The 14,766-nt window shown below is 41.7% G+C and overlaps 1 protein-coding gene across 1 annotated transcript in view; it reads left to right on the forward strand.

Moving 5' to 3' along the window:
• Positions 1–14,766, forward strand: part of LOC308308839 (thyrotropin-releasing hormone-degrading ectoenzyme-like) — a gene marked incomplete at both ends in the record, with an annotated part of 249,634 nt that overhangs the window by 184,301 nt on the left and 50,567 nt on the right. Inside the window, one exon of the mRNA XM_080754291.1 lies at positions 13,436–13,524. Coding sequence (XP_080610417.1) covers positions 13,436–13,524 — 89 coding nt within the window. The remainder of the gene's footprint in view (positions 1–13,435; positions 13,525–14,766) is intronic.

Consider the following 14,766-nt stretch of genomic DNA (forward strand, 5'->3'; position numbering starts at 1 on the left):
AATGTTAACGCACATAGCGGTAAAAGAGTTAGCGGTTTCAACCCTCAATGCGCAGTCAATTTGACCGTCGGCTCTGTACTTGATCTGCTCCTTTACCCTCTACACCAACTCTCTGAAAATAGTAGATCCACGAGCTTGTGGATCTGCTATTTTCGGCTAATGTTCCCCATCACACCGATTTGCCGAATCCCCTGTAGTTACTCTGAGGACCCCCTGTTGAAGACCCATGAAGTAGGGCATTTAAACAAAAAGTTGGAATCTGAAGATATAGAGCATATACGGTTTCTGCCTGACAGCTAACAGAATGTGCAATGCACTATGGGGAGGCTGCCTTTGTTTACATGTTGTTTACAGATGAGTCGATTTAACCACTTGAGCCCCTATCAGCATGCATGTTCTAGGGGGAACATTCTGCAGAAAAATTGCAGATCTACATGGAAGAAAGCATCCTGCCCTGGTTCTGCTCTCATTTTGCCACTTGGTCAGGTCGAAAGTGGCCGCAAATGAACACATTTCGAAAGTGTTGTGAGATTGGTTATTTTCAATTAGACAAATTATGAAAAAGAAAAGACTCTCACACACTGTCTTCAAATGCAAAAAGAAAAAAAAAAGTATTTAGACTTTCATCAAGCTATCTTTATTGTCTATCTTTATTCATATCTTTTGATAAAGATAGCCTGATGAAGGTCTAAATAAAACAAAATGTTGCTGTATTCCCATTATTTCTTTTTGTATTTGAAGACAGTGTGCAAGAGTTTTTCTCTTTTTTTTTTCTTTTTTTGTACGTTGGACCATTGTTTGGTTTTCTCTTCGACACACCTGTCGTCTTGTAGGTGTGGATTTTTATTTTTATTTTTAAATAGACAATGCATAGGGCTTCAATGGTTGGTGCATGTTTCTGCAAAGTATAGCCTGTAGGGAGGTTTTCAAATGATTGTAGTTTAGTAAAATCGTACAAGAGGGCTGTTTCAGAAGACCTGTGTCTGTGCATAATGGAGGAAGGGTCACCAGGTGCAACTCCAATTTGACAAGGGAGCCCTTTAAAAGACGATCTAATTGTGTTCGTTTTTAGTCACTGAGTTGGAAAAGACACAGCTGTTAATAATGAGCCTGGAGAGGGGGAGGCTGTGCGGGAAAGAGAGAGAGAGAGAAACAATATGGGTCATTGGAGGAGAGTTTGCTGATGTGTAAGATTGTGGATTTTTGATGCTTGGTTTCTGTGAATTTAGATTGAAGTGGCTTTTTTGCAACCTTTGTTGTGAAGTGTCTTGTGAAACGGAGGATGGTTGTTTGTGTCACAGCCGCAATCACAGTCTCAGCCTATCTAATCATCTATGGGATCTAAATGCAGCTACTGAGAGAGAGAGAGAGAGAGAGAGAGAGAGAGAGAGAGAGATGAAACATGTTGCTGCATTGCAACAGAAAGCGTCAATATTGAACCAGAATTTTGGCACAATACAGACAACACCTACTGGCTGCCGTCTCATTTATCCATTTCTTTTTTGCCAAGAAAACACACAGACACACACACACACACACACACACACACACACACACACACACACACACACACACACACACACACACACACACACTGTAGGTAGGGTTCTGTAGGTACCCTCACAAAAACATTTTGTACGTCCTACCAGGTGATCATCCCCCCTGTCCAGGATTACAGTTTAGGCATTGGCACTGGGTAAAAAAATGGGGTACAAATATCGTGGGATAAAAAGAAGAAAGAAATCAGCGGGAGGGGAAATAGCGACACCCACCAGGCCAATGATAGCATTTTCATTATTTATTTTCACATTGACTTCATTTCCGATGGGGAATCCAAGCTGATAGAAACGATAGGCTTTCTACTCCAGGAAAGTTTGCATACTATAATAGAAGCCATTGTTCTAGCATTATACACAAAAATAAACATTTTAAACCTAGTTTGAAATGACCAAACCTGCCTACCAATGATGTCACTGGCAGGCAGGTTTCAGAACTGACCACAGCCCTCCTCTGAGGCACATACCGAGTAGACACAAATGGTACCATATTATAATGTGAGGACTAATTACAGACAATTACTCGTAAGTTGCTTGTAGTGTACTTGAGTAAATGTGCGTAGTTAGTTACTGTACTTTCTTCCACAGTCTGTCAAGAAAGTATGTACGGTTTAAATGGTTAATGCATGCAGTATTGTAAAGTAAGTAGATTTACTTAAAGTTATACCATGTAACTTTTTTTATAAAACAAATCTTAAAATTGTCCTAACTGTTAAATCGCTAAAGTTTTAGAACACCCACTCCGTTATTTCAGCTTCTAAAGCCTTCTCTTTATATGTTTACTATGATCCTGGCCGGGGTCCGGTTTTCGCGGAAAAATAGCGTCATCTGCATCATCTGTATACGTTGGCCAATCACATCGCGGATCATACACACATGATACACTACCGGCCAATCACAGCGGATCTCCCGTGTCTTCAGGAAGTAGCCTCGCTCAGCTACAGTGTTTACCATGGTGAAGGATTCTTAGGCGCCGTACAGACATTTGCGACAGCTATCGCGAACGTATCGTCTGAGAATGGCCACTGGGGGCACCGTACTAATGCATTGTCAATGGAAGGTTGTTTGGTGTTTTGTCGTTGCCGTGTCTCTTGGCCAAAAGACAGGCTGTGGTTGAGCTAGAGACACGGCAACGACAAAAAACCAAACAACCTTCCATTGACAATGCATTAGTATGGCACCCCCAGTGGCCATTCTCAGACGATACGGAGAAGATGTTTCACGCATATTTGTGAGTCCAGCCTTAACCTCTTAATCCCCAAATCCTGGCCAGAAAATTACGTTCTACCATGCGTTCTACCTCTCCACGGATTCGTATCGGTCGTGGTGGTTTGCGGCGCCGCTCCGGTGGTCCGCGGCGGTGGTCCGCGACGACTCCGGGCGAAAACCGGCTGAAAAAAGCAATACCGCTACTGACCACTAGTTTAGCAACTTACACAGTATAGCTTTAAGTACTGTACTTAAGTACAGTTTTGAGGTATTTGTACTGTACTTTACTTGAGTATTTCCAATTTCCAATACTTTTACTTCGACTCCACTACATCCCGGATCCAAAAAATGTACTTTTATTCCGCTACTTTTATTTGAAAACTTTAGTTACTAGTTACTTTTGCAGATATACATTATAAATAAAACATACATCAACCACTTTAGCCCTATTTTATACCGAGGCTATTTGAAAATAGCCGATGCGACGCGTTGTGAGCTTGTAGATCTGCTATTTTCAAACATTTTGTTTTGGTACGTTAAGTACTTATTGATGCCAATACTTTTGTACTTTTACTCAAGTAAATTTTGAATTCCAGACTTTTACTTGTAACAGAGTATTTCTATATTGCAGTATTGACACTTGAGTACTTTTTCCACCACTGAATGCATGTTTATATGCGTGTGTAGCATTAGTATCTTGTAGTTTTTGTGGTGGTCAGCATCTCACCCACACTGGCTCTGCTGCTGTTAATAAATTGCTCCCAAAGTGAACTTTTAAGTATAAGGCTGCAACCAATAAAGATAAGGAGTTTGAACTTATCTTTATGAAAATGTGTCACTGTGGACCTAAGGGCAGTTATTACAGCATATAGGAGGGGGGGGGGGGGGTGGGAGGGAGAGGGAGATTATTCATTTTGATACAACTTTTTGTAGTTTCAGCAAATCATACTGTAGGTCAGCTGCTGTATCTTTTCCTTAACAGTTTTTTTATATAGTTTAGGCATATTTATTAAATGTGTACAGTACAGTACCGTACCGTACAGTACTGTACTGTGAGCTTTTAGATCTGATCTTTTTGGCAAATGTCATAACAATTTTCGCAACGGCTTTCTGTTTCATCTAGCTTATTTAAAGTAAGACAGGTAGGCAGTAGGCACTATAAGCCATAAGGTTTCAGCCTACACCTTTTCGGTCTAGCTGTTATGTGCTGTTTTTGAGTTTGCTTTGTTGTATGATGTGTCATATGTGTACATGGCTAATGGCCTGAATAAACTAATACTTTCCACATCTTACTATCTCCTGATTAGCCACAAGACCAGCAGCACCAGTGGAGTTTGGAGATGTGATACAATGCTTAAAATGTACTATCTTCTCTAGCAGTTCAGAAATCTCTCTCACATTTGTACAATTGGAGAATGTAAGAATGACTTACTCAACAATGATAGATGAACATTAAAATGACAAAAAGGAATACCATTATCCATTGCATGATTTTTGGGCCTAAGCAACAGGGAGCCAGCCACGTACTGGAGAGGGGTTACAGACAGAGCTGCATGTGGCTTTGAGCTATAGTTAGCCTACCCCTGCTGCAGAAGAAAACAATAGCAGTTGTAGTACAGTTGCAACTCAGGTCCGTTTGAACTAAGACTAGATTAGGTTTAACCGCTTAAACAAATGTGTGTTCCCTGTGTATTTTTGGTTTCTTCCTGAAAGTTGAAAGCCTCTGAGTCAAAAGGGCCAAAGGCCCAATCTAAATATACCGCTTCAGTGACACACTAAAATCATCCCCTCCCCTTATTATCATACGACAACAGCTGTGGGCGTGGATAACTTCAGTTGGGTGGTGGTATGGTGAAAACCAGGCATACTTAATCATAGACATAGGAAGGTAGACGCCTCCTTCGGCTATGGTGCATATGCATCGGGGGACCAAGGGAATCTGTGTGCATCGCTTCCACGTGCGTCACACATACGGACGTTGGTAGGCCAATCAGAGGCAGGTGGGGGCGGGAAGTTACTATCAGCATTTCGCATCACCTCCAGGCACTCACATCAGTGTCTAGACGTGTTTACTGAACGAGTATGGTTGAAAGTGCACTCACATATAAAACTTACGTCCAAAATGTTGACTTTTGAGGAAAAAATACCTTGCGTTCGTATGAATGCAGTTATTACTTAGTCACAAACTCTTGTAAATAGTTGAAATATGATGATGAGAGGTTTCTGCCCAACACCAACAGTTATGCATTGATATTCCCTTCAGTAAAAACCTACTCTACACATGAATACAGATATGTGAAGTAATATTTTGTTGTGATAGTGGATGATGCATTTAGACCCTGCGACAGTGTGAGCTGCATAACTCTCCAGGCAAACATTTGCTAGGTTTGCTGCCGGCCAGTAATTCTTGTATCTCCAACTTTGTTTATTTTTTTGTGATGAATGTCCTTTTCTGTTTTGTGCAAGAGTGTCCCGCAAAAGTAGCAAAAATAGACAAACTACAAGCTCACACCTTGCGACACAGAATTTGCTTTGTCGGCTTTCTTTTTCTTTTTTATGGTGACAATGAAAGTGTTAGTGTGTCTGTGTGTTTTATAAATATTGAACCTATGAAAATCATAAACAAACAAGAGCTTGTGACAAAACCCAAGACCCAATATATTAACTTGTCAAAAGTAAACACGATCATTGCCATAACCAGTCATAAACTATTCAGTTGATTTCATTTAACCATTAGTTGAGTCCTGTTCAACACACACACACACACACACACACACACGAGGTTTCAAGCCTACATGCAGAGTTTCATCGCAGCGCTTTGAATTGCGTTGTGTGCGTTTTCAAGTCAGGTCACATCTCTGTCTGTGCAGAGTCCTCCTCACACCGCTAAAGTCCTTTGCCAGGCTGCTAGAATTTGAATTTATACTCCAAAACATTTTGTACACGGGTAAAACAAATCATTGTGTGTGTGTGTGTGTGTGTGTGTGTGTGTGTGTGTGTGTGTGTGCGTGTGTGCGTGTGTGCGCGTGTGCGTGCGTGCGTACGTGCGTGCGTGCGTGCGTGTCTGTGCATGCGTGCGTGCGTGCATACGTGCTTGTATTGCTACTTGTATCCCCACAACAGTAGACTTTGAGAAACAGACATTGCGAGGACAATCTTCCTGGGCCAACAAGATAAATGTTTGTTTTATGGGTTATACTTTTAGAGTTAGGTTTACACTTAGCAAAAGATACAGGTCAGGGTTAGGACAAAGACCATCAGCGCACACTGCTTTGGTTGTGTTATTACTGTTATTATTACAACTCAGACAACTTCAGGAACACAGTCACATGACATTCTCTATCTCCCAAAGCCCCACAAAGTCCACAGCGCTCCCCTGAGGCACCTAGTAAGTACCATAGTTGAATTAAGTGTACTTGGTTAGTGGAGGAATCATGGCCAATGTGAATGCTGGCCAGCGGAGAGAGGGCAATCGTACTCGGGAACGTTTCGAATCAATCGTAACTGGTCTGGATCTGTTGCATTTAGAGGTTCGATTTTGGGCTTGGAGTTGGATTCGTGCCTGATTCTTTATAGGCTATTTAGGCACTGAAATAGCAGATCTACGAGCTCACAACCCGTCGCAGCGTGACACGTTGTGAGCTTGTAGATTGGCTATTTTTGGCTTTAGAGCTAGGGTATAGAAATGCCCCCAATTGTTTTTTAAATGTTATCGGCATCCTAATACTGTCCTCACAAGTCGGACATTGGACTTCCGCTTCAATTCCAAGACCTGTCATCTGCAGAAGTTCTCAGATGATACCGTGGTGGTCAGCAAGATCTCGGGTGACAACACGGCTGAGCACGATGGTGTGGTTAGGGACTTTGTGCAGTGGAGCGAGGCTAACCATCTCAGGCTCAACTCAAGCAAGACCAAGGAGATGGTGGTGGACTTCCGTACTTCCAAGAGAGTCCCCCCGGTGCCAAGCACCATTAACGGAGAGGTGGTTGAGTTCGTGGATAACTACAAATTCCTCTGAGTACACCTGAATAGTTCACTGGTCGGACAACGCGCAGGCGATTCACAGCAAGGGAAAAAGCAGGCTGTTCCTCCTGAGAAGACTGAGATCGTTTGGTGTGTGCAAAAGGATGTTACAGATGTTCTACCAGTCTGTCATGGCAAGTGTCCTCTTCTTTGGTATAACATGCTGGGGTGGCAACAACAGAGCAGGTGACACGTTAAACCTAAACAGACTGGTGAGGTAAGCAGGCTCTGTCGTTGGGTCCTCTCTGCAGGGGGTGGAGGAAGTAACCAGGGTGCGATCAGCGAGGAAGCTGGATTCCATCTTGGAGAACTCCTCCCACCCCCTCCATCTTGAGATCACCAGCTACTGGAGTAAGAGAGGAAACGACCGCTTTGCCTACCCAGGACGGAGATGCGAGAGATTAGGAAAATCTTTTGTACCGGCTGCCCTTAAGCTGTACAACGAGACACATAACGGACGAATGAAAAGGACTTCCTTCCTAACTTAGACTGACGGAACTATTGCTGTATTGACTTTGACCTCTAAGGACCTTCCAGGGAAAGTGCTCATGTGCGTCTTGCGGTGACATGCTTCCTAGTTTCTTCTTCTCTGAGCTGTTATTGTTTTGTTTTTTTCGCACTGTTTTTTTTACTTTGCACTATTAAGTTGGAACTATTGCTGTATTGACTTTGACCTCTAAGGACCTTCCAGGGAGAGTGCTCATGTGCGTCTTGCGGTGACACGCTGCCTAGTTTTTCTGTTTTTTCGCACTGTTTTTAGACATTGCACTATTGGGTTGTGTTGGTAGTTTCTGAGTATGTGTCTTGTTTAACAATGACAGTGAGATACTTGTTGCACTAACTAGCATTGACTGCTTTGGTCTCTTTTTGTAAGACACTTTATGTATATATACTTATATTTAATTCGCCCCCTCTATTTGATGCACCTTCTCTTTTTTGGTACTGTACTGCTCTTGTTTTTACTCTTATCTATTTTTTCCTACTTCTCTGTAACTTTGTTGCGACCGTAAGGTCGCAGTTTAGTATCAAAACCTCCACCGGCCGTCGGTCGGTCGGTCGGTCGGTCGGTCGGTCGGTCGGTCACACGTCACACCTTTGCCCTGCTCATATCTGGGCTCGTTTGTGTATTGTATGACATCACGCCACATCATCGGCTGAGGACTGTGTGATGTCATCATATCTCCATATATGGAGACATAAGTTGCTCATGCCCAAATATGGGCTGGTGAGGTCAGACTTAGTGTGATGCGTAGGTTATCTCCATATATGGAGATTCAACTTCAATGAGTAACCATGGCAAATCACACCGTACACAAATGACCCTTATATAAGACCGGCATTATCTACCGACAGCTGCTATAAGCCAACCCTGGCGATAAGGTCTGAGTCGAAGAAATGCTTCTTTCCTGGTATAAGACCGGCATTGTCTGTCGTACATTTCGGTCAATTCCAGTGGGGATGCCATTGAAAAGTTAATCTAGTTGTACAAAGTAATCAAAGAATGGGTTGACTGGTAGGCTGGTTGACTGCTTTATCTGTGGAGAGTGTATGTCACTGAGAGTCCTTTTATAGCGATTGAAATCATGATGAGGTCACGATGAGTCATCTATGCCCAAATATAGATTTCTAGGTCAGATGGCCCATGGAGTTTGTGATGTCAAACCTAGCAACCCAATATAAACAAACCTGATGTCAGACCTGAAGTATCCTTTTATACCCATATATGGAGATACAGAGATCTCCATATATGGCATATTAGAAAGCCCATATATGGGCATATACGGATGACATCAGGGATATCCATATATGGGCATAAAAGGGACAAGGGCTTACAGTTAAGAGATCTCCATATATGGGCATATCAGAAAGCCCATATATGTTCATATACTGATGACATCAGGAATATCCATATATGGGCATAAAAGGGACAAGGACTTACAGTTAAGAGATCTCCGGACATAAAGGGACAAGGACTGTTACAGTAGATATAGAGATGTCCATATATGGGCATAAATGAACAAGGACTGACAAACACTGAGATCTCCATATAACCTATGGGAATATAAGGGACGAGGACAATGCGTAGCATTGTGAGCTTGTAGACCTATTTTCTAAATACTGTTGTACATTAAAAACTTGAAATGGGTCGTTCTGCATAGTACTTGGGATTTGTTGATGTAAATGTTCACATAGAGTGTAATAATTGGTAAAACAAACTTTTGGCCTATTTGTGGAGATAAGCGACCAACGGTCGCTTATCTCCCGATTAGGGAGTCTTACTGGTAAATAACTGTATACTGCTGTGCTACAACTGGACAACTAAATTTCCCCCTTGGGATAATAAAGGTATCTATCTATCTATCTATCTACAAGTAGCCTAGTAGTACAAATGTGCACTTGCATGCACGTGTGCGAGCGTGTACACGTGCATGTGTACATTCCTGTGTGTGTGTGTGTGTGTGTGTGTGTGTGTGTGTGTGTGTGTGTGTGTGTGTGTGTGTGTGTGTGTGTGTGTGTGTGTGTGTGTGTGTGTGTGTGTGTGTGTGTGTGTGTGTGTGTGTGTGTGTGTGTGTGTGATGAAGGATAATAGTCTATATAAGCTGCTGCTACAAGGTACCAGGAGGCCACTTGAGGTGCTTTTAGATGCAAAGTGAGATTTGTGGTTGGATCGGACGTCAGTTCCAAATCCCCGTGCAGGTGTTTCTCCCCCACCTACAGTATGAATGAATGGCTTTGAGCAGCGCAGAGCGCGAAGAACACAAGTGAGGGAGCTTTCTAAAACAAGGCAGGAAAAATAAACTCGACAACACCGGGCAAGTTCCCGTTTGCAAAGATTTATTAACAAGGTGGGTGATATGTTTTCGATCACCAAGGCTCTGCCTCATACTTCTGAGCCTTGAGGCTGGAAATGTCGTGCTCACGCTCATGCCGTGGCGGAAAAAGTACTCAAATGCAGTATGTAAAAGTATCAATACAACAATATAGAAATACTCTGTTACAAGTAGAAGTCCTGTATTCAAAATGTACTTGAGTAAAAGTACAAAAGTATTGGCATCAAAATGTACTTAAACTACCAAAAGTAAAAGTACTCGTTATGCACAATGTCCCATTTCAAGTTTTCAAATGTATAAAAATATTTTAAAAATAGCAGATCTACAAGCTCACAATGCCTTGATGCGACGCATTGTGAGCTTGTAGATCTACTATTTTCAAATGGACGAAATGTATATAGAGTTGGAGTGGTTAATGTATTTTTTTTGTAATAATAACCTACAAAATCCAGGTCTACAAAGTAACCAGTAACTAAGGTTTTCAAATAAATGTAGTGGAGTGAAAGAAAAACAATATTTGGATCCGAGATGTAGTGGAGTACAAGTAAAAGTGTTGGAAATCGGAAGTAAAGTACAACTACCTCAAAATTGTACTTACTGTAAGTGCAGTACTTAAGTAAATGTACTTACTTATTTACACTGCTCTCATGCCATGCTCACGCTGGCAGATCCAAAGCTACAGTCTACCTTTCATTAACAATGGAAGCCTGCGACACGAAGCTACAAAGCTGCAGATGACGTTTGCAGCTGCTACAAAATCTACAAAGCCGCAATCCCAAGTTGATCTGGCTTCAACTGCAGCCACAAAGCTACAAAAACACCAAGCGTGGATCAACCATTTCCTCTACCATTTTCTCTCTACACACAATCCCTGCTTGTTAATTGGGGGGAATGTAACTATTTCTGTCTGCTAGTTCCATGTTCTTTTTAACCCCGGCCAGGGGTTTTAATTTATTCTATATTTTTCTCGCCCGTCAGACACACGCTTGATGGCGTCAACGAGCACGTTGATCAGCGCTTAAACAGCGACTCGGCGACAGACACAGTGTCGCTTTGTCATCTTGTATCAAACGGGAGCTACATGGAGTGCAGATTACATTTTACTCATTTTCTTTTTTTTACATCCAGCACCCATGCCTAGCAGAGATGTGCTTGTCTTTTCCACTTTTCTCCTAGCTTTTCAAAACCAAACCATCAACCTTGTTTGAGAAACTTGGCACAGGGCCACACTCATACTTGTAGTCTCTTCGTAGTTCATGGTGTTTTATTGACGTGCCCATTTGATATCTAATACAAATAATGAGTTATTTTTTGTATTGGACACAGGTATACAGGTATACAGAAATATGTGACCAAGCCGCAAGAGACAGCTCATATCTCCATATTAAATTAATGCCATACTACAGTCACACAAAAGTATAGCAAAAATAGCCAAACTACAAGCTTGTAGATCTTTGCATATTTTATATCTTTTTTAATCCTGAAAAGTTTTGGACGTATGAGTTTTCCATCCGACAGCGATGATATACAGAGAGGCCTAACCATAATGATTTAGTTGTATTTAGTGACGCTGTACAGGAATGTCAACAGCGTGGGCTTATTGACACACAGTTTGCTCAAACAGCTTTTCAAAAGGTTCTCAAGGAACAACAGCTCTCTAATGTGTCTGTGTACACTACAGCATCTTCATTAATCATTCCCATAATCATAACACCGCGCACAATGTCACTTCGGTGTGAAAAGGACATGCAGCCATAAATGATGACATCGAGCATCTGCATGGATGCCAGAATTGATTTTATGATGAATGATGGGTCAATTTAATATGGATCTCCTCAGCCTGATGTCACAACTAGGGAGGGACTTTGTGTGGGCAGTAATATGTTACTGCAGTATTATAGGTTTCCACCAGTAACTATCAAATTTATTAACCAAGTAACTTTGAGTTACTAAATTTCAATGAACGTGATCAAGTTTTTTACCCAGAAGATTAAAACTATCATTTATACTCCATAGTTGGAGGTTGTCAGGTCTGAAAAAAGAACTGATCTTGTAGCTATTTTCACTTCTTTATGTTTTGCGTACAATGGCATTCCCTAAATATTGGTATTATTATTATTACGATTATTACATCTGTATTTTTATCTTCTTCTTTTCCTTTCGGCTGTTCCCATCAGGGGTCGCCACAGCGAATCACCTGCCTTAATTCATCTCACCCTATCCTCTGCCTCCTCTTCTCTCACACCAACCAACTTCTTGTCCTCTTGCACTGGCCTCTCTGGCTTTATCTCCAAAACATCTGACATGCGCTGTCCCTCTGATGTACTCGTTCCTGATCCTATCATCCTTGTTAATCCCAGAGCAAACCTCGAAATTCTAGTCTCTGCTACCTCCAGGCTCTGCTCCCTGTCTTTTCCAGTGTGACTGTCTCTAAACCATGCGACATAGCTGTAACATTGTTGCACCCTTAAATAGTACACCATGTTTGCATTATGTTTGGTTTTTCATTCAAATGTTTCAAAATAGTTGAAGCTTCGTATTTACAGTTTTTTGTCATTGTGTATATGGGTCAACAGGGGTCTAGGATCCATAGGGAGTCTTCAGAGTTACTACAGGGGGTCTGTGATAGGAAAGTTTTTCTTTTTCTTTTTTACATCTACAGTACAAGCTCTCAACACAAAGATATTTTCAGCCAGGAGATGTCTAGAGGGAAAAAAGAGCAGACCAAGTACATAGTATTAAGAGTTTAAGTGGTTAAATATCTGACAATACACATTAACATGAATCCGACATGATATAAAATAGCATGTGCAAAAAAAGCAAACTTTCTATGCACAGTTCCATGCACAGTGGAGGGGCAGCTGAATGCAACAAAAACTAAAACATCTCCATTAATTTTAGGGCTTCGTAGGGTGTGTAACTGATAGAGAATAAGTCATATTTGGGGTGAACTACTCCTTTAAGTTGGTGGTGGCAATATCACGGATTCATTGATGGATTAACAGGGAGATCCTGTATTCTGTCCGGGAGGAGAAGCTAGTGCAGTGAGTGGAGGATAAGTGTGATGTGCTTGGGATTGCACACTCTCATCAGGATCCTAGCAGCGCTGTTCTGGATGTATTGGAGCTTTTGGAGGCTCTTGCTAGGGATCCAGATGAGAAGGACTGAGTTACAGTAGCCCAGCCTGGAGGAGACAAAGGTGTGGACACGACAGGCAATATGTAGTGGGGGCCCCTGCTTCATCTCTCTCTCTCAGCCAGGCACGTGCACACATAGACATTAAAGGGGGCTTGAGCCCCTGCCCCTTTACCAGTCAGTAAAAAGTGCCCTCCCCAGACCATGAATGCAGTTTTTACTATGGCGAACGAAATGCAAATTCCATCTTTCCATGCCATACCTGAAGGCAGCATTCAAGAGAATTGCTTTTTCCAAACTCTCCTGAACTTGAATGCAGCATCTTATGTTGATTAAAAATTGCCCTCACTGTGTAGGAATCTATGCTGTACACCACCTCTCCAGTATTGAATTTCTTTCTGCTCAGTTTAATGTGGTATCAAGCACCTAAAATAGCTGATCTCCAAGCTCACAACGCGTCGCACTGCGACGCGTTGTGAGCTTGGAGGTCTGCTATTTTCGATATTTTCACCAAAAGGCCCTTTTAGGAATTTCAGCCCCTGCCTTTCTCTGCACGTCCCTGCTCTCAGCTAAGGGTTCCTTGCCTTGAAAAAAAAGACATTGTTGTCAAGACCCCTGACCTTTGCTCTGTGTGGCAGCTCATTGCATTTAGTGTGTGTTTGTTATGTGTGTCCTTCCAGCTCTGTGTGGCAGATCCCGCTGTCTCTGACTCTAGGGAATTCAACCACCACCTCAACAGAGACACTCTTCTGGATTCATAATAAGACAGGTAACACACCCACGCACGCGCACGCACGCACGCACACGCGCACGCGCGCACACACACACACACACACACACACACACACACACACACACACACACACACACACACACACACACACACACACACACACACACACACTAACCTTTATATTGATATATTCTTATCTTATTATTTATTATTTATAACGAATAAGCCATCGTTTTCATTTTCCAGACCAGCGGTTCTCAATCTTTTTTTCTTTCATGTCAAGGACAATGCAAGATACAAAATTAAAAATTAAGTCAAAACCTTGTACGATGGGATATTCTGCATATTGGTTAATACGTTTGGTACTTTAAGTACGTTCTGATGCCAATCCGTTTGTACTTTTACTCAAGTAAAAACAAATGTGAACGCAGAACTTTTATTCGTAACAGTGTATTTCTGCCTTGTTGTAATTGCTACTTTCACCAAGTTTTAACCAAGTTATGCCAAGTTTTATGACAGTCCACCGAACCATGTCATGAAAATATGCCCAAATGTTCTGCTTCTCTTTCTAACAAACAAACCAACAGGGCCAATTACAATACCCTGCCATGCATCACTGAGGAATCATGACTAAACAAAACAAAACCAATGACCTCCTGTTAAAACTAAGAGAAAAAAATAAACTATATTAAAACCCCCAAAGAATATCAGAGAGTGAGGGAGAGAAAGAGAGAGAGAGAGAGAGAAGAGAAGAGAGAAACAACCATACAAATTCTAATCTATTTCTCAACAGATTAATAATGATTATCATTTAATTCAATTCCCATCATGTTGTTATGGTAACAAATGGAGGCGCTGCAGAAAAGCATCTCAGCGATAAATATGATTCATTCAACAATTTTCTGCTTAATGTTAAATGTTATCAATTTTTTCCCCTCTCATCTGCTGCACAGCATACCATTGCTGTGGGGCAGAAACCTTTTTTTTACATAATATCAGCTTTTCTTTTTTTTTTGCTTTTTCGTAACGTAATGGCCTACTTAGTCGTACAAGAGTGTCGCACATATGTATCAAACAGAGCACGTCTACAAGCTCACAACGCAGCTTTTTAGACGTTTTGTGAAAGTTCCTTATGCTCCGTTCACTCGGGCAGATACAAAGATTCAGGCTACCGTTCTTTTTCAATGGAAGCCAGCGACATGAAGAGATACCAAAGATACAGCCAACGTTTGTAGCTCCTACAAAAGCAACAACAGCTACTGTACAAAGCTACAAATA

This window comes from Nannobrachium achirus (assembly GCF_963921795.1).
Source record: "Nannobrachium achirus genome assembly, chromosome: 23".
NCBI classification, from domain to species: domain Eukaryota; kingdom Metazoa; phylum Chordata; class Actinopteri; order Myctophiformes; family Myctophidae; genus Nannobrachium; species Nannobrachium achirus.